This window comes from Saimiri boliviensis, chromosome 8, assembly GCF_048565385.1.
Source record: "Saimiri boliviensis isolate mSaiBol1 chromosome 8, mSaiBol1.pri, whole genome shotgun sequence".
Taxonomy (NCBI): Eukaryota; Metazoa; Chordata; class Mammalia; order Primates; family Cebidae; genus Saimiri; species Saimiri boliviensis.
Genome location: NC_133456.1, coordinates 44964850 through 44983901, shown reverse-complemented (window position 1 = coordinate 44983901; position 19052 = coordinate 44964850). Strand labels below are relative to the sequence as shown.

The window sequence follows — 19052 nt, the reverse complement described above, 5'->3', positions numbered from 1 at the left end:
GCTCCAGCTCTGGGCAAGCCAGTGGCTGGATCTGATGTATAGCAAGTACCTTCCACTGTGGGCACCTATGTCTCAAAGACAGAAATGTGGTGGCACCCAGAAGTATGGAGACTCCAGAAACTGCAGAGCCCCAAATGGGGTGTCACAGCTCTAGCTTGGGGAGCCCCTAGGTGTGAGCTCCCTGATGGATCACAGCCTTTTTCTCCTTTTCATTGCCCACAATGTGTGGAGGGGTGGGCACGTTTCAGTCCTGTTTGTGTTACTGTTCTTTCAGTCCTGTCACTTGGCTTGCCCCAAGTTCTTGTCCCATGTCCAGGAAGAATGAGGTACACAAACAACTGGAGGGTGAGAAGGCAGAAAGAATAGCACTCAGGAGACCCAGAATGTGTAGCTCCTTTCTGCAGACAGATCATCTCCAGGAGTCAAAGAGACTCAAATTGGGTAGTTCCTTCCTACAGCTGATAGTCTGATGTCTGTGTGAGTCTGGCTAGGTCTGGAGTTTTTTACAGGCTCAGAAGGGAGGAAATACATGCTGATTGGCCCATGGGTAGGGCCAGAAGAAGCAACATAAGTTTTCAGTCCCACTGTGAATTCTACCAGGAACTGACAGCCTGGCCCCCAGACAGTAGGCTGTTCCTGGCTTGAAGGTGGGGCTTCACTGGGGACTCACCCCTTTCCAGCCATGAGCCTGTCTGCCTCCTGCTGCCACCAATCATGTCATCCACAGGTGCCCAGGCTGTTTCTGTGGGGGGTCACCTGCAGGCCCACACAGAGCTGCCCTCAGCCCAAACCCCTAGGGCTCCCTCCAGTGCTCGCTGGCACCCGAAGTCTGGAAAATAGTGAGATGGCAGGGGCTGGCATGTCAGCGCCACCCCAGTGTGTGCACACCCAGCTAGGTAACAACAGTGCCTGGGTTTGGTCACAATTTTGCGCCCTCCCAGAGCAGGTGCTGGGAGCAGGGAGAGGCCAGACAGCAGCAGGAGGCACTTCCAAGCCTGCTGGGGTAGGCCACTGAATCAAGGAGCCAGTTTAACTTTCAAGTCTATTATTTAAGAAATACATTTTCTGGCCAGGTGAGGTGGTTCACACCTGTAATCCCAGCACTTTGGGAGGCTGAAGAAGGTGATCATGAGGCCAAGAGATCGAGACAACCCTGGCCAATGTGGTGAAACCCCATCTCTATTAAAAATACAAAAATTAGCTGGGCCTGGTGGTGCATGCCTTCAGTTCCAGCTACTCAGGAGGCTGAGGCAGGAGAATCTCTTGAACCCAGGAGGTGGAGGTTGCAGTGAGCCGAGATCATGCCACTGCACTTCAGCCTGGTGACAGTGCAAGACTTCGTCCAAAAACAAAGCAAAACAAAACAAAAACAAAATAAACAAACAAACAACAACAACAAAAAAACATATCCTAACGCTATAGCTGTCATATATTGTGACTCCTCTAATAAATCACAAAGAAAACTGAAAACCTTGTGGAAAGGATTCACCATTCTAATGCCATTAAGAACATTTATGATTCAAGGGAGGAGGTCAAAATATCAACATTAACAGCAGTTTGGAAACAGTGAATTTCAGACCTCATGGATGACTTTGAGGATTTCCAGACTTTAGTGGAAGAAGTAACTGTAAATGTAGAAATTACTAGAGAATTAGAAGTAGAGACTAAACATGTGGCTAAATTGATACAAATTCATAAAATTTTAAGAGACGAAAAGTTGCTTCTTACAGAAGAGAAAAAAAGTGCTTTCTTGAGATGTAATTTACTCCTGGTGAAGATGCTTTGAACATTGTTGATATTACAAGAAAGGATTTAGAATATTACATACACTTAGTTGATAAAGCTTTGGGAGGGGTTGAGAGGGTTGACTCCAATTTTGAATGACGCTCTACGGTGAGTAAAATACTATCAAACAGCATTGCATGTTACAGATAAATATTTCATGAAAGGAAGAATCAATTGCTGTAGCAAACTTCACTGCTGCCTAATTTTAAGAAATCGCCACAGCTGCCTTAACTTTCCGCAACCACCACCGTGATCAGTCGGTAGCCATGAAAATCAAGGCAAAACTCTCAAGCAGCTGAAAGATTACAACGCACTGAAGGCTCATCTGATTGTTAGCATTTTTTAGCAATTTATTTTTTAGTTATGGTACACACATTTTTGAGACATAATGCTATTGCACGCCTAACAGACTAGTATAGTGTAAATAAAACTTCTACATTCATTCACTAGGAAGCCAAAAATAATCTATGTGACTTGCTTTATTGCAATATACACTTTATTGCGGTAGTCTCAAACTAAACCCACAATGTCTCTGAGGTATGCCTATACTAGTAAATTGACTTACCATTTGTGACATTATGTAATTTTCTAATGGTACAGAACTGATTTTAAGTATTTATCTTCTTTTTATACCTCGTCTTCCCCGAAGTGAATAACTCTTATAGTAGAAAATTATAATTGGCACCTTAGCTGATTTTGTATCTTGTTACAATGATGAACAAAATAGGCCTCCAATAAATAGGTTAAGTTTTAATTTTGCTTACTGACATAAAGATAACTGAATTTTTTTTAATGGGCAACAAAGGGAGGTAGTTAACTAGGAGAAATATTAGCTAGTAATACTTTGAATCCTACTTTAGTTCTTTTTGCTTTCTAGAGTACCTGCTAGAAATTTTCATTATAAAACCTCTTAATTTCTACTGTGTACCCCCTCCTTTAATTAAATATAATTAACCTATTTTTTTCTTTACCTAAAGGGAAAACTGATCTAGTTAATATGCTAAAAGAATATATATCTCACTCAATGGAAAAGTAAGGAAAGTATTTTCCTTTGTTTCTTATTAAAAGTTAAAGGAAAATATAGGAGACTAAAGAAGGTCCTTATCGCTTTTGCAGGAAATCAATCGTAGAGGCAATACATTGAGCTATAAATAGATAATTTTCCCCCTATGGTAACTATAACAGTTTCTTATATTTAATTCTACTTTTATTTGGGATACATATGAAGTAAGTTTTAAATTTTTTCATATTTTCTTTTTTTTTTGGCTTTTAGACTGCTAGGGAGTATGAAACCTCCATCACACAAAGTCAAATGTAAATTTGATTATTTAGAGAATTAACAATGAACAAATATACTGGTAGTATTTGGAGCAATACTAAACATTTAAATTGGTTAATTTCTCTACAACGCAGAATGTTTATTATGTGCTAGACAGTGTTTTATGTACTTTACAGTAAGGTTTAGCTATTTTAAGCCTTCATAACAACCACAGATGCAGGTATTACTAGTGTCATCCACATTTTATAAATGAAGAAAAAGATGCATAGAAAAAAAAATGGATTCCTCAAAGTCACAGAGCAGGTAAGCATTGCAGTCAGAACCTGTCCATGGACAGATAATCTGGCTCCAGAGCCTGCATGCCTAACCTTAAGTATATTGTCTCCCAGTCAATCAAGCAAGCAGGCTTCGTCTCACACATACACACGCTCATGCACATTCCTCTACTTCTCAACTCATCTGAACTAAATGTGCAATGGTTCCTGAAAGCCTATATATAAAACACCGTGCTGAGCTACTTTAGAAATACGAAGATGAATAAATAAGCCTGAATTCATGGAGCATAGAGTCTAGGGGGAAGTATGACAACTAGACAAATAATTGTAATAAAACCATAAAAATAGTAAATGCAGAAGGTAAGCCAGAGCTTAGAGAAGTTTAAGAAGAGATGTAGTAATAACACTAATGGGAAAAATCACAAGCAAGATTATTTTTGAGGTATTAGTATGAATTTTTTATGCCAGAGATTGTAAAAATCTTCAAATAAAAGCAGCAAAAAGAACAAAGACATAGAAACCTATAACTGCTGATGTGTCAGGAAAAGAGCCAAATAAGCCAACTTGACTCAAGAACAGAACATAAGTAAAGGAAGAGAGAGCTTAAATGGTAGGAAAGTTGCATCCTATACTCATACATTCAACCAACAACTCCTGAATGTCTACAATGTATACAGTACCTAAAGGACTCATTCAACAGCCATTCAGAGAATAGCTTAGAGATTCTACTGAAAATGAAGCTAGCATATGTGAAAGCACTCAACACAAAGTCTGACATACAATAATTCTAATAAATGTATGTTTTCACTAACTTCTGCATAGAAAATCATAGAAGAGTCTTGCAATCAAGCAAGAAAGACCCACATAGTAAGCACATTCTACAATATAAATGTGTCTAAAATACAACAGCAACCAGAGCACAGAGTAATTAACATAGATCACATGGAAGGGTATGCATGAATGAGAAAAAATCAGAAAAGTGGACTTCTGAACTGAACCTAAAGAAAGGTATCAAAATTCTGGGACAGGTGAAAAGAAAGAGGAAAGAGAGGCATCTAAGAAATAGAAATGTAGGAACTGATGATTTAAAAAGAGATCAATTTGTATATAATGAAGTCAATGCAAATTGAGAAGACAGACATCATTCATCCATGCAATTATTCATGTAATTTGTTAACAATTATTAGTGCCTAAACATTCCAGGAAATGTATCAGGCTCAAAAACACAAAAATAAGACGTAGTCTCTGCCCCTAAAGAAACTTACTAGTTAGTTGGAAACCTCTCAATTAAGAAGTGGAGGGACATGCCAGCAGTTCACTGTAATCTATTACAACAGATGTGAGCTCAGGTACCTGGCAGCGCAGAGCAGGGATATCCATTAGGGTACTAAAGTAAAGCTTCCAAAGTTGGCAACACTGGGTAAAGCATGGGTGACCGGCTATCCAAGCAGTGAATGCGACATAAAAAAACAAAGACAATGAGGAGTAAAAAATGAGATGTACCTTACGAAATGTGAAAAATGTTGAGTCATTTGTTTCTTTGCAGATGAGTTAGGCATACACAAATCATAAGCAGAAACAAAACGTGAAGCCAGAAAAAAAAAAAAAAACAATTTCTAAAGCTTGTGATGTTAATGTCATTTTAGATTTTAATCTAGAATTAATATTCAGGCAAAAACTTCAAGCAAAGACTGGAATGATTAGCTCTGCTTTTTAGAGACCTCACTTGTCTCCTTAGAACAACGGGATAGGTTGTTATTGGAGATAAGGAGACCTATCAGAAGGTTGTTGGCGTAATGCATAGTATGAATTTAAATCTGAAGATAACTTAAACTAAATTAAGTATGGGGATGAGAGGATACATAAGAGGACTCAAGAGTTAGAATCTATGTTTCTAATTTAATTATAATTTGTTTGGAAATATATGTCTGTGTCTTCTCAATGTTGGTTTTTACTTTTGTTTTTCAAGATGGCAGATTGGAGGCAGTGTTAGCATGCCTCTACCACTTGGAAGGACAGAATAATGCACAGAGATTCATACTGCGATTTCTTTTTCCCCAAGGAACCAACACAGGAACTTAGGAAAACAGATTCCACAGACCCTTTGAAAAAACTGGCAGGCTACTATGTGAGAAAGGTGAAAAACTGTAAGTCCTCAGAGTGTGAGTGGGAGAGCCTGCCTCCAGGTACACATCCCCGTCCACAGGAGGCAGACACCGTCCATGGCACGTCCGCCGCACGCCCAGCTGGAGTCAAAGCAGTTCAAGATGCTGCCTGGCGGTAGAGCCATCAAAACGCGGCCTCCGAGGCTGGCTTCACTGTCCAGCTGTGAAATCTGCACAACCCACATCTCACTGGTCATGTATTACTTCAGTACATTCACGGACTATGTGCCAGCCTCTGGAGATAATGTGGCGACCAAGAAAGACTCTGCCCCGACACTCATGGACTTATTAGTCCGAAGAGAAGACAGACACACAGATGCTGACATCACAGCTGGTCAACGTGGGACAGAGGAGAGATTTAGACAAGTCTGTGCATGCGGTGATACTACCGCATCAGCTCTGTCCCCGGCTCATTTTCTGTAACCCCATACTCCAGGCATTTCTCCGCGTTTCTCTGAAGCCTGAGAACGATCCTTCAATGACCGTGAACGGGCTGGAGTTGCTTTGGCAATCCTGTCGTCCGCAACAGGACATTTAATCTGCTGGTGGCCTTTTGCCATTATTGTGGCCGCTTCCCTTATTTGGGTTAAAAAAAAAAAAAAAAATATATCCAGGCCACTGGAGAAAACCTTTACCCTTCCAAGGAAGAAGAGCCATGTAGGTATTCCCAGTCTCCAGCATGAACCAAGGGAAGCTATTCCTTACTATATGTCAAAGGGACCCTCTGAAAGTCAGCCAATGAGCTCAGGGAAAGAACATAGGGTGAAAGAAGCTCCCAACTCAATTTTGCAATATAATCTTAAGTAGAACAAATTCCCTTGAACAGAATGGGAAGGGAGGAGCTGCAGCAAGCGGGAAGTATGCTACAGATAGGAGTGTAGGAGCTGGGCTCCTGGCCTTGTGGGCAGACAAAGAAGGGCATGGCTTGAAAGCTTATGGCCTGGGGCAGATCTGAGCTCTGTGTACAGGCTGCCTGGATCTAAATCAAGCATTGTTAGCAGAGCGCTGTGGGAGTGATATCAGCCTCTCCAACAGCATGGGAGCTGGGTGAGGTTTACTGCCACCCAGTAACAGTAACAAGCAGTGAGACTGAATCAGTAATTTTAAAAATGCAAACAAAAAAAGTCCAGGACAAGATAGATTCACAGCTGAATTCTACCAGACATTCAAAGACAAACTGATATTAATCCTACTGAAACTATTCCAACAGACAGAGAAAGAGGGAATCTTCCCTAAATCATTCTATGAAGCCACTATCATCCTAATATCGAAACCAGGAAAAGATATAATAACAACAACCAAAAAAACTACAGAACAGTATCTCTGATGAACATAGATGCAAAAATCCTTAAAAAAATGCTAGCTAACTGATTCAACAGGACAACAGAAAGTAATACATCACAAATAAGTGGGTTTCTTCCTAGAGATACAGGGACAGTTTAACTTATGCAAGTTAATAAATGTGACACATCACATATAGCAATTTTTAAAAAAAATATGATCATCTCAATAGACCCAGAAAAAGCATTTGATAACATCCAGGATCCCTTTATATCAACCAAATAGGAATAGAAGAGATTTACCTCAAAGTAATAAATGCCATATAGGGTAAACCTATAGACAACATCATACTGAATGGTAAAAGTTGAAAGCATTCCCCCTGAGAATTGCAACCAGACAAAGATGCCCACTTTCACCACTTCTACTCAACACAGTACTAGAAGTTACAGCCAGAGCAAGCAGAAAAAAGAAAGAAATAAGCGACATCCAAATTGAAAAAGAGGAAGTCAAACTGTCATTGTTCACTGATTATATGATCCTATATCCAGAAAAGCCTAAAGACTCATCCAAAAACCTCCTAGATCTTATAAATGAATTCAGTAAAGTCTCAGGACACAAAAATCAATGTACACAAATCAGTAGCACTGCTATACAACAACAAAATCAAGCTGGGGATCAAACTAAGAATTCAATCCCCTTTACCACTGCTGAAAAAAAAAATACAATACTTAGAAATATACTTAACCAAGGGGGTGAAAGATCTCTAAAATAAAAACTACAAAACACTGAAACACAGAAATTACAGATGACACAACCAATGGAAACACATCTCCTGCTCGTGGGTGAGAAGAATGAAATGACCACACCACTCAAATCAATCTACAGAATCAATGCAATTCCTATCAAAATACCATCAATATTCTTCACAGAACTAGAAAAAGCAATCCTAAGATTTACATGGAAGCAAAAAAGAGACCATCACCAAAGCAATACTAAGCAAAAAGAACAAATCTGGAGGCATCACACTACCTGACCTCAAATTACAACACAAGGCTACAGTTACCAAAGCAGCATGGTACTGGTATAATGACAGCCACGTAGACCAATGGAACAGAATAGAGAAGCCACAAGTAAAGCCAAATACTTACAGCCAACTGATTTTTGACAAAGCATACAAAAACACGAATTTGGAAAAGGATACCCTATTCAATAAACTGTGCTGGAAAAACTGGAAAGCCACACGTAAAAGAATGAAACCGGATCCGCATCTCTCACCTTATTGAAAAATCAACTCAAGATGGATCAAAAACTGAAATCTAAGACCTGAAACCATAAAAATCCTCCAAGATAATATCAAATAAACTCTTCTGGACATTAGCTTGGGCAGAGAATTCATGGCTAAGACGCCAAAAGCAAATACAATAAAAACAAAAATAAATAAATGGGGCCTAATTAAACTAAAAAGCTTCTGCACAGCAAAAGAAACAATAGCAGAGTAAACAGACAACTCAGAGTTGGGGGAACATATTCAGATTATGCATCTGACAACGGACTAGTATCTAGGATCTACAAGGACCTCAAACAAATCAGCAAGAAGAAAACAAACAATCCCATCAAAAAGTGGGCAAAGTACATGAATAGACATTTCTCAAAAGACGATATACAAACAGCCAACAAACATATGAAAAAATGCTCAACATCAGTAATGACTGGGGAAATGGAAATGAAAACCACAATGACATACCACCTTACTCCTGTAAGTATGACCATAATTTTAAAAAACAGATGTTGTTAAACATCTTAAAAAATAATAGATGTTGATGTGGATGTTGTGAAAAGGGAATACTTTTACATTGCTGGTGGGAGTGTAAATGAGTACAACCACTATGAAGAAGAGTATGGAGATGCCTTAAAAAGAACTAAAAGTAGAGCTACCATTCAATCCAGCAGTCCACTGCCTGTTATCTGCTCAAAGGAAAAGAAGTCATTACATGAAAAAGACACATGAACATGCTTGTTTATAGCAGTACGATTTGCAATTACAACAATACTGGACCAAAAGTGCACGCCAACCAACAAGTGGATAAAGAAAATATGTATATACACACCAGGGACTATTAGCCAGAAAAAGGAATGAAATAATGCCTTTTGTAGCAACCTGGATGGAGCTAGAGAACATTATTCTAAGTGAAGTAACTCAGAAATGGAAAACCAAATATCAAATGTTCTCACTTAAAAGTGGGAGCCAAGCTATGACCACACAAAGGCATAAGAATGATATAATGGACTTTGGAGTCATGGTGGGGAAGAGTAAGAGAAGGGTAAGGGATAAAAGACGACATATTAGGTACAGTGTACACTGGTCAGGTGATTGGTGCACTAAAATCTTAGAAGTCACCACTTTAATCAAACACTTTTCTAAATGTCAAAAAGTACTTAAATAAGTAACGCATCAGCTGCTACCTGACTTGCTGAGAAAAATAAATGCCACCCAGAGTCTAATCACATTAATGTTCTTTTTTTAGCAGCTAGTAATATATTTTTTGAGCTTCCTGCTTAAAGTTTCTAGATTATAAGCTATTATTCCAGAGTGTGAGGATTCAGTTTAGTATTGTCTCATTTTGCTGAACATACTTAGACACATTTAGTCAATAATGTCACTATTGTTTTCCTATAGATTTCTATCTCCTGGTCAACAAACTATGAAAGCAAAAGCATGACTGCACTGTTAAAATATTATATTCGTTTGCATACAAATTGACCTTAAACAGAATATCCCAAGAAGTTTGCCATGATACATGTTGTGTTACTGTCCTCTTGGGCCACAAGGCAGGCAGTGCCTCTTCGCTGCTGGGTTTGGGCCCTGAGCAGAGAGGGTAGCACTACCACGTCTTCAAAAACAAAACAAAACAAAACAAAAAACAGTGCTGTAGTTTGAATGTCCCTTCCAAAACTCATGTCAAAATTAATTGTCATTGCGACTGTAATAAGAAGTGGAATATTTAAGTGGTGGTTAGATTATGAGGGCTTTGCCCTCATGAATGGATTAATGGTTCTGTTTCAGGAAACAATGCTGTTTTCAAGTTTAACGGCACTGGTTAGGCTAAATGAAAGCATTCTCACATGGCCTCAATGAACAGTGAGATAAATGACAGGCATACTCCCACAGGAGAACTAAGTTTTGGGAAAATACAAACAGTATTAGAGGATAATGGAAAAAAAAAAAGAATTCAACCTTTTGAAAGGATACATTCATGCATATGTTCATTCATTCAATAAAATATTATGGAACCACAAGGTGAAAACCTAGGAAGAATAAAAAGATACTTTCTCCAATTATCTAATAAAAGAATCATTAATTCGGATGACTATGGTAATACATATAAGTTCCAAAAGGAACATGAAATTTGGCACTCAACCACAAAAAAAGAAAAATTAAGCAGCTTTCTTAATTCAGTAAAAACAGGAGACAAAGGTGAAAAGACTTGGGAGGTAGGGAAAGTATGTAATCACTATTTCGAGAATCCCTCAATTGATGTAGTAGTAATTTCACTCATGTAGCAGTTGAAAAGAAATTTCAGCCCCTTGATGTCTGTGGTTATAAATAAAGGGAAATAAAGATGTCTGAAATGCATAATTTTCTGTGGCTTGAGGTGCCAGCAATGTAAACTCCTCTCTTAAAAAAACATGTGAGTAATCTTTCCATTTTTATTGACCTTATGACAAGTAAACAATTTTATAGCTCACCAGAATTTTCAGTTTTCAAAAAGAAATACCACAATGAATTTGTCCTATATATTCTCTTAAAACTTTCAGAGAAAGTTTATTTTGAAGGTTACCGACTGCTAAGCTTACAATGTTAATACATGAACTGCAAATACAGGAAACCCTCTCAGTTCCTACACCCTGAACTTGGCAGGACCATTCTGCTTCTTACAATTAATAAATATTTAATTAGTATACTCTTAGCTGTGTTATTCTAATTCAGATATGGATAAACTTTTTTCTAAAATTCTTCATTTCTCAATGAATATAGGAACATCTTAAATAACTGGATTGCTACAACACAGAATTTCCATGTTAATGGCAAAATGGCATTTTCTCCTTTAGTGCCTAAAAATAATTCAGAATACATTTCATTATAAGGTGAGAAACAGGCTTTAATATTTTGGAAGCCAAAAAAATGATGTGCCTAATGAAATGTACATTACTCTATGTAGGTACATTCCAGTCTTGGTGGTGGCTATAGTAAACATAGCATTTTGTAAAGAAAAACAACAACAGCAACAACAAAGGAAAACCAATATTGAGGTTCCCGTATCAAAGTAATAAAAAAAAAAGCATATACTAACAATGTTTCTGTCTAATTTCATCAGTTAAAGGACAAATACAGACCTGTGATACAAGATCAAAACAATAATCTGTGTAAGCAATCACACTTCCTCCTTACTACTCAGCCAGGGCTTTGCCTACGCTCTAGGACATTCTGAGTCTGAGGACTCTCATTAAAGGTGATCCTTAAAAGGTTACTGAGGAAACCACTTGCCTCCGGATGCTCGTTCTTGATCATTATACTAAGAAATTATGACAAAGTTTCCAACTTTTATATAAATTATGCTGACTTTAGACATTCCATTCTATTATTTATCAAGCCCACCAGAATCTGTGTCTCTGTAGGGCATACAAAAGAAATCTTTAGCTACTTTGCAACATGCTACACCTTTCTGATAACGATATCCTCATATCTTGTTCACACATACATAATCTCTCTGCAATAAAACAAAAAAAGGCTGGATCAGGGTGCCAGTGCATTCTCTCACCTTGATTTCAGATCTTAACCAAGCTTAACATACCACCTCCTCCAGGAAGCAGTACCTGGTCGCTATGATCCTGAAGCAACTATCCCTCTCTAAATTGTCAGAGAAATTTACTTACGCCATTTTTTAATGTCTCTATTCCCTTCTACCTTTTATTTTGTATGTTAAGTATATATTAAATTATAAGAAGTTATCAGTTTCTCATGTATAAAGACTGTTACATGCCTTTGCTTCTCAGAACAAACTCAATGAATGCTCATGAAGTAAATAACATTGTATAATATTTACTTAATAGTTTAAACACCATTGCATTACTGAGGCATACCTTTGGTGGCTACAACAGAAAAATGACCAATCAATCAAAATGCTTATCAATAATAATGAAATACATTCACAAAATACTCAAGTGAAATACACATCATATGCAGCTGAAGGGAGGATGCAGTAACCCTTGAAAGATAGATCCGCAACTATAAAAATGATTTTTACTTACTTGTCTCCAAAAAACTTTCTCCAGAATTCAGCAGCATCTGCTTTTGTGATACGAAAGTTATCTCCCTGGAACTGACCATTGGGAAAGATTGCTTTAATTTCTGCCAGCATGTGACTGAAGATAAGGGACAGTTTTGTGAGATTTCGTCTGTAGGTACAAGAGAAAAAAAATGAAGAAAAGAAATAAATACCTATATGCATACAATTTTTAGAATATATATTAAGATAAATAATGTTATGTAGGTATCAATGTATGTCTGAGTGGTTGATCATGAATCTCAACTGCATGTTGCCTTTAAAAGCAATGTTTATGAAAACAGTCTACATTTAAATTCCTAACAAAGCTGTCAATTTATTAGTCATTCGTGTATTCATGTAACATAAACACAAGTAAGATAAATTACATGATTTCACTGAGCTCACAGATTAATGGAAGAGAAGAACACTTAAAAATCGTAATCAAATATAAATGGTAAACATAAAAGACAGAGTGACTATTTCTACCTGGGGAAGTAATGAAAGGTTTGCCATTAAAGGAGAATCTAAGAAGAAAATTCATTGTTTGACCGATAAAAGAACTGGAGTGGAGAGAAAGGGAGGATGGCGAGGGAAGTAAAAGTGTTTCAGGCGGTAGAAACAGCATGTACGAAAGCATTAATATATGCATAAAATGAAAAAGTATTGGTATTATATTATTTTTGGCATGGTTAAAGCAGAACAGAGGGTAACCAGAGAAAATAACATGAGACAGAGTAAGAAAGTTTGGTTGGGACATGACATCAAGAGGCATTTGAATCAATGCACAGTTTTGGTTGAACATACTTGCCACTCTTACCTAACTATCAGATTCTCTGAGGATGGGTTCTAGACATGTGCATATTTTAGAAGCCCCCTGGGCAATTCTAATGTGCTCTCCTGATTAAGAGGTACTGTTATAAGAAATGGAGAGTCAGGCCAGGTGCAGTGGCTCACCGCTGTAATCCTAACACTTTGGGAGGTCGAGGCAGCCGGATGGCTTGAGCCCAGAGTTCAAGACCACCTTGGGCAACATGGCAAGACCTCATCTCTACAAAAATACAAAAAATCAGCAGGGCATGGTGGTGCATGCCTATAGTCCCAGTTACTCGAGTAGCTGATGTGATCTCATGAGCCAGAAGGCAGAGGTTGCAGTGAGCCATGATCATGCCACTGCACTCCAGCATGGGTAACAGAGTGAGACAATGTCTCAAAACAAAAAACAAAAAAAGAAAGAAAGAAAGGGAAAGTCAAATGGATTAATGGATTCAGAATTTTGAAGATTTCATGAAGTCTGTTTTAGAAGGAAAAAATTGTGTTATTATGACAAAATGGTTTAGAATAGAGATGTCACCTCTACTCTAATTTCCATGTTAAGTTTCTGGGGATTCTGACAAGATTTAAAACATGATTCATACTACAAAATAATACTATCAATCACTTGTAATGCTGCTAACATTTCTTAAATTTACAACATTACATTAATCGGCAGAAAACTACTAGTGCCAGATAGCAAAGAAGCAATTAAAATACAAAATACTAAATAACTTTCCAGTTTTTAACAAACCTTATTTCTTTATATTCCCTTTAGCTCAGCATGACCAGAAATCAATAGGTACATCTGCATATGTTTTCATTTTGAAGCTTCAGCTACTATGCATGTGTATGTGCACCTGTGTGTGTGTGTATGTATGTGTTGGGAGGTGGGTGGAGGTAAGTGCTTTATGACTCTAAAAATATAGAGGAAAATTAACAGAGAAAGTCATCAAATTTGCAGCATATAAAACCATGCAATGTATCAACAGACCTTGTTATTGAAAGTTGTGTTTCTCTGCTCCATATTTACTCATGTGTCTGTGTTTAATAACTGTCAAATAATAAAAACTCATGTTTGTTAACAAAGAGATCACGTAATGTGCACCTAACAATAAAACCACTGGGTGTCATTCTTCCTAAAACATTTACAAAGTAAATACATAACATCCTGCATGAGATGAATATGGAATAAAGATACTTATGATAAAAAGTGGAAAAAGTAGTAAGAAGAAGAATACAACAAGGTATTCTATAAAATCAATAAATTCATCTTCCTTAAAAAAGTTAAAAAAAATCACCTATTTCTATAACTTATCTACAAAAAGCTTTCTGATGAAAAAGGGCGAATCATAACATAGTCCTCATTTTAATGCTTGACCTGTTCCCATAAACAAACTGCAAAATTCATTATAATATACATAAAGGTTATGTCATTTTCTTAGGTTCAGCCACTTTTGCCCAACTCAACCTAATCTAAGTGCAAAACTTCTGTTACTCAGTTGAATCTCTGCTATCGATATGATTTTTTCATTTATGTTAACATATCCTCAATTTAGATGATGGTAGATATGAGATACTCAGTTTCAAAAAATAAAAAAACTGTTTTACTATACCAAAGGAAAGACTTATAACTAATACAAACTACAATTGACTTTTAAGATTTGAGTTTAAGGAAAGCATAAAGTTACCTTAGGAAATCTGCAATGAATTTATTTCTATAATTGGGCTAAAGATTTAATTTTTACCAAACTTCCAATTGATACGTACAAAAGAAAAAAGAAAAATCAAGATGGCTATAATTAGGGTAAGCCAACTGTTCTTTATTTTTTGAATTGGCTGTACTCCATCCCCTTGTTTCTTTGTTCTTTAATCATATCCAAATGTTTTTTTATTATTATTATTTGTTAGATCTGAAGTCTGAAACACAATGCCAGTAATTACCGATTGTGTGTATCTGACCCACTGGCTATGTAGACACTACACTTTCAGAGAAACATAGTAATATTTTTATAGTCTAGAAGCTCTAATAATCACCAGTACCTATACAGATACTCATTGATTATAAAATGTGTATATAGTTCCATTTTCTCACTTTTGCAAATGGATCACCATAAGTTTATTGGACATTTTGCACAAACTAAAGCAATGAAAAAATACACTTTGCCATTAGTCTTGAAAGAAACTCAAGCTCATATTGTTAAAAATAGTTGACTGTATACATGCATATACAATACACATTTCAGAATAAATATATTTACTTTATATTTATACATTCACACACCCCATTTTTCGTAAATAATCATCTTAGAAATCCGTTACTTAACATATTTATAGAGGCTGCAATCTATACCAAGGTATGGAAAGAACTGACAAACTCATTCTGTTGGAGCTTAAAAGGAAAAACAAAAAAGAACCGGAAACTAATTCTGGTATCTAATGTCATTTAAATTTGTTATCATAGCAATACACTTTCTTTTTTATATGACACTGTGACTTTTTTGTGTTTACTACGTTCTGCTATGCGGTATGTGCTTTCTTTATTCCCCATCACATTCTGCATCCTTTGATACCCTTTCCCCACCACCACCTCCCCGACATGGAGTTTCACTCTTGTTGCCCAGGCTGGAGTACAGTGGCATAGCCTCAGCTCACTGCAACCTCAGCCTTCTGGGTTCCAGTGATCCTCCCGCCTCAGCCTCCCAAGTAGCTGGGATTACAAGCACGCACCACGAGGCCCAGCAAATTTTGGATTTTTAGTAGACACAGGATTTCACCATGTTAATCAGGCTGGTCTCAAACTCCTGCTTGACCTCAGGTGATCTACCTATCTCAGCCTCCTAAAGTGCTGGGATTCCAGGTGTGAGCCACTGTACCCAGCCTGATACCCATTTCTTTTTTTTTAAATAACTTTCAATTTTGAAAATAAAACAATCCAAGAATATAATCATCTCTAACTATCTAGACATAGGGAGAAGAAAAGCAATAATCATACACCTTTGTAGATGGAATTTTTCATTATATAACTTTTCCATACTTAGCCAATTTTCCTTAAGCCCATCTGATTTCCCATCATCATAAGACCTAAAATGATGATTGCTTAATAAAGAATCTGATACTTAGTAAGAATCTATTCCTGACACTAAAACCCAAACAACCCCCAAACAACTAAATAAAACTGTCCAGAAAAAAAAAAGACTCAATAATCTTATAAATGTAATTTTAATTTTAATTAATTTTACATGGAATTTGCAACACCAGTTCTTTCACTTATACAAGAAGCTACTTATTTCCACATATATGCCATTAACCATCACATTTATTCATTTGCTTTGCATGGATTCTGTTTATAATAAATAATTTTAGAATCAAAGTATTTTAAAATACCAGGTAATCAAAAGTAGTTGTCAACATTGGCCAAACTGCCAAAGATGTTAACATTAGAGGAACACTGAAGAAAGAGTGAGGGAGGAGTAAAAACTAAGTGGGGAGAAGAGCTCTAATAAAAAAAGAGAGAGAGAAAGAAACGTGAAGTGCATCTACAATGTCATCACCTAGGCAACAAGATACCTCTTGCATCCTTGATTCTGTCACCTGTATCATATTTCTTTAAAATGGTATGAATCAATGTCTCTAAATGTCAAGTTACACTGTGGGGATTCAACTAGAATGTGGATTTGAACTAGAGTGAATTAGCATGCTGAATCTGTTGGAATGATGGAGCTTCACTGTTCATAAGCAAGTCTTAATAGTTTAAGGTTGCTACAACATCATAAGCACGAAGAAGTATCTAAGGCTTGAGGGAGGATGGCACAATGCTACCCTTAATGAATTTCTCATATAGTATAAAACAAAAGGACATGAAGAGATCACCCTAATACGATATAGTAGGGGTAATCTGCTCTACTTACAACCATCTTGACTTGATGAATTAAATTCATAAAACAAATAGAAAATATATCAAGATTTGATTAGTAGCCTCCACTAAATTCAGGAGTCCTACAAGAATGTAATCCAATTAGATTGCATGTAGTTCTTGAGTTTTTTTCTATTCAAGAAACAGCTGTGTTATAAATCAAGGAGGAAATAAAAAGCTTTAAATGCTGAACTAGTGAAAACTTTAAATGACTATTTTCAGTGAGGTGCAAAGTCTGTAAGAATATGCTGCTTTTGGTAGAAGAAATGGGAGGTGATACTTTTGCCCAAAAATTATTAATAATTCAATTCTCACATTTAAAAGCAAGAACATGCTCTTCTTAATTTTTACAAGGTGAAACAAACTCAACATAAAAAGAAAGGCAGGACATAAAGAATATAAACGGTGGTGATTAAAATGAGACTCACATCCAGCTAAAGAGCAATTTCCACTGTATTTCTGATGTACTGCCCTCCAAAATGGGTTTAGAGACTTACTTACTTCACACTGTTTCTGACCTTGGGAATGTTGTGATTTCTAAGTGAGGAGACTAGACTGATGTAAGCCTTGCCTTTCATTTCTCCCTCATGAGAATAGATACCATTATTAAGATGGGTCCTGAGAGTCTTAAATACAACTGGATCCTTACCCATTCCCCCTGCCCAAATGCTTTAAAGTTTTAAATGTATCTAAGGGGAGCATGCAACAGACATTAAAAGTTCAAATATCAATAAAGACAGAGTCTACCCAAAGTCATAAAGAAAGTTAGCAGTGTGCCTAGAAACAATCTAAACTGAAACACAGGCAGAAGGACAATTTTCCATGTTGCTCCATTTTACTTCTTGGATACTAAACTGCTCATTTTACAAGAAATTTAGTAAACTCATTCCAAAAAACTACACTGAACTGGCAACCAAAGGAAGGTCTGATATTTCCTTTGTTAAACACCTCATCCACCCCTAGCATGGCTAGGGAGGCCACGATCAAAATTCTGGCTGGGAAAGATGAACTCTGGGCATTCTTTGATCTCTCTGTAGTATTCTTTTCCTTTCTTTTGAGACAGTGTCTCACTCTGTTGCCCAGGCTGGCATGCAGTGATGCAATCTAGGCTCACTGCAACCTCTGCCTCCTGGATTCAAGCTATTCCCGTGTCTCAGCCTCCTGGGCTGGGATTACAGGCACGTGCCACCACATCCAGATAATTTTTGTACTTAATAGAGATGGGGTTTCTCTATGTTGGCCAGGCTGGTTTGGAACTCCTGACCTCAAGTGATCCGCCTTCCACATTCTCCCAAAGTGCTAAGATTACAGACATAAACCACTGTGCCCAGCCTGTAATATTCTTTTCAACACGTTATCTACAAAGTTTAGTAACAGCAATGAGCCATCCCTCAAAATAAGGATGCACTTCACAGGGTAAATTTATTTGCTTTCCAAAATAAATAGATTTAAATGGACAATTTACAAATGCTTTACTTAAACAAAACTCAAACATGAAATAACATGCCAGCCTATCATGCTCAATGTAATATCCTTTGAGAAGCTTCCAAAAGATGTTTAAAATATATCCTGCTTAATTTTTCTAGTATCCTATATATTGACGAGTTTGCTCCTTAAGTTTAGTAGTACTGGCTTAATATCCTTAGCCTGCTTAAAGATCAAGAACAGGTTACTTAACCTCTCTGTTTCCTCGTTTTTTAAAATTTTGAATAAAAATACATAAGGCATATAGGTAAGACCCTGATGCATCTAGTTTTTTGAAAACCTTCAGTAAGTAAGTTATTTATTATTAACTCTACTTACCACTTCCATTTAAAAGTATAAATATTTATCATAGTAGTGTTTCTTCTTTTCCATATAACTATTATCCAACAAACTGACGGCTATTTTACTAAGGTAAGAGAATCATATTCTCCCATTATTAAGATCATCAATTATCATGAAGGCCTCTTACAATTCAGAAACAGCAAACAATGGGCAAGTATTTGATATAATCATTTAGTCATTTATTCTTGAAATCTTTGAGTGCCTATTACATACCAGGCTTGGTCTGGGCACTGATAGTATAAAGATGAAGATGACAGAATCCTATTCCTAATGAATTTAAGGGGCTTAGAAATCTTCACAGTTAAAGAACAATGCAGTGGGAATAAAGCTGAGATGGAACCAGAAAAGGATGGCAATCAGAAGAGACAGAGTGGGTTTAAAATTTCC

General features: G+C 36.9%; 1 protein-coding gene across 9 annotated transcripts in view; it reads right to left on the bottom strand.

The window, feature by feature from the left end:
- The window catches only part of CBLB (Cbl proto-oncogene B), a 428727-nt gene that overhangs the window by 324812 nt on the left and 84863 nt on the right, over positions 1-19052 (bottom strand). For all 9 annotated transcript variants that reach the window (XR_012518787.1, XR_012518786.1, XR_012518788.1 and 6 more), the window contains one exon: positions 12096-12242. Coding sequence is in view for 6 of the 9 variants with exons in the window: in XM_074404431.1 (XP_074260532.1) it covers positions 12096-12242 (147 nt within the window). In the remaining 3 variants the exon portion in view is untranslated. The remainder of the gene's footprint in view (positions 1-12095; positions 12243-19052) is intronic.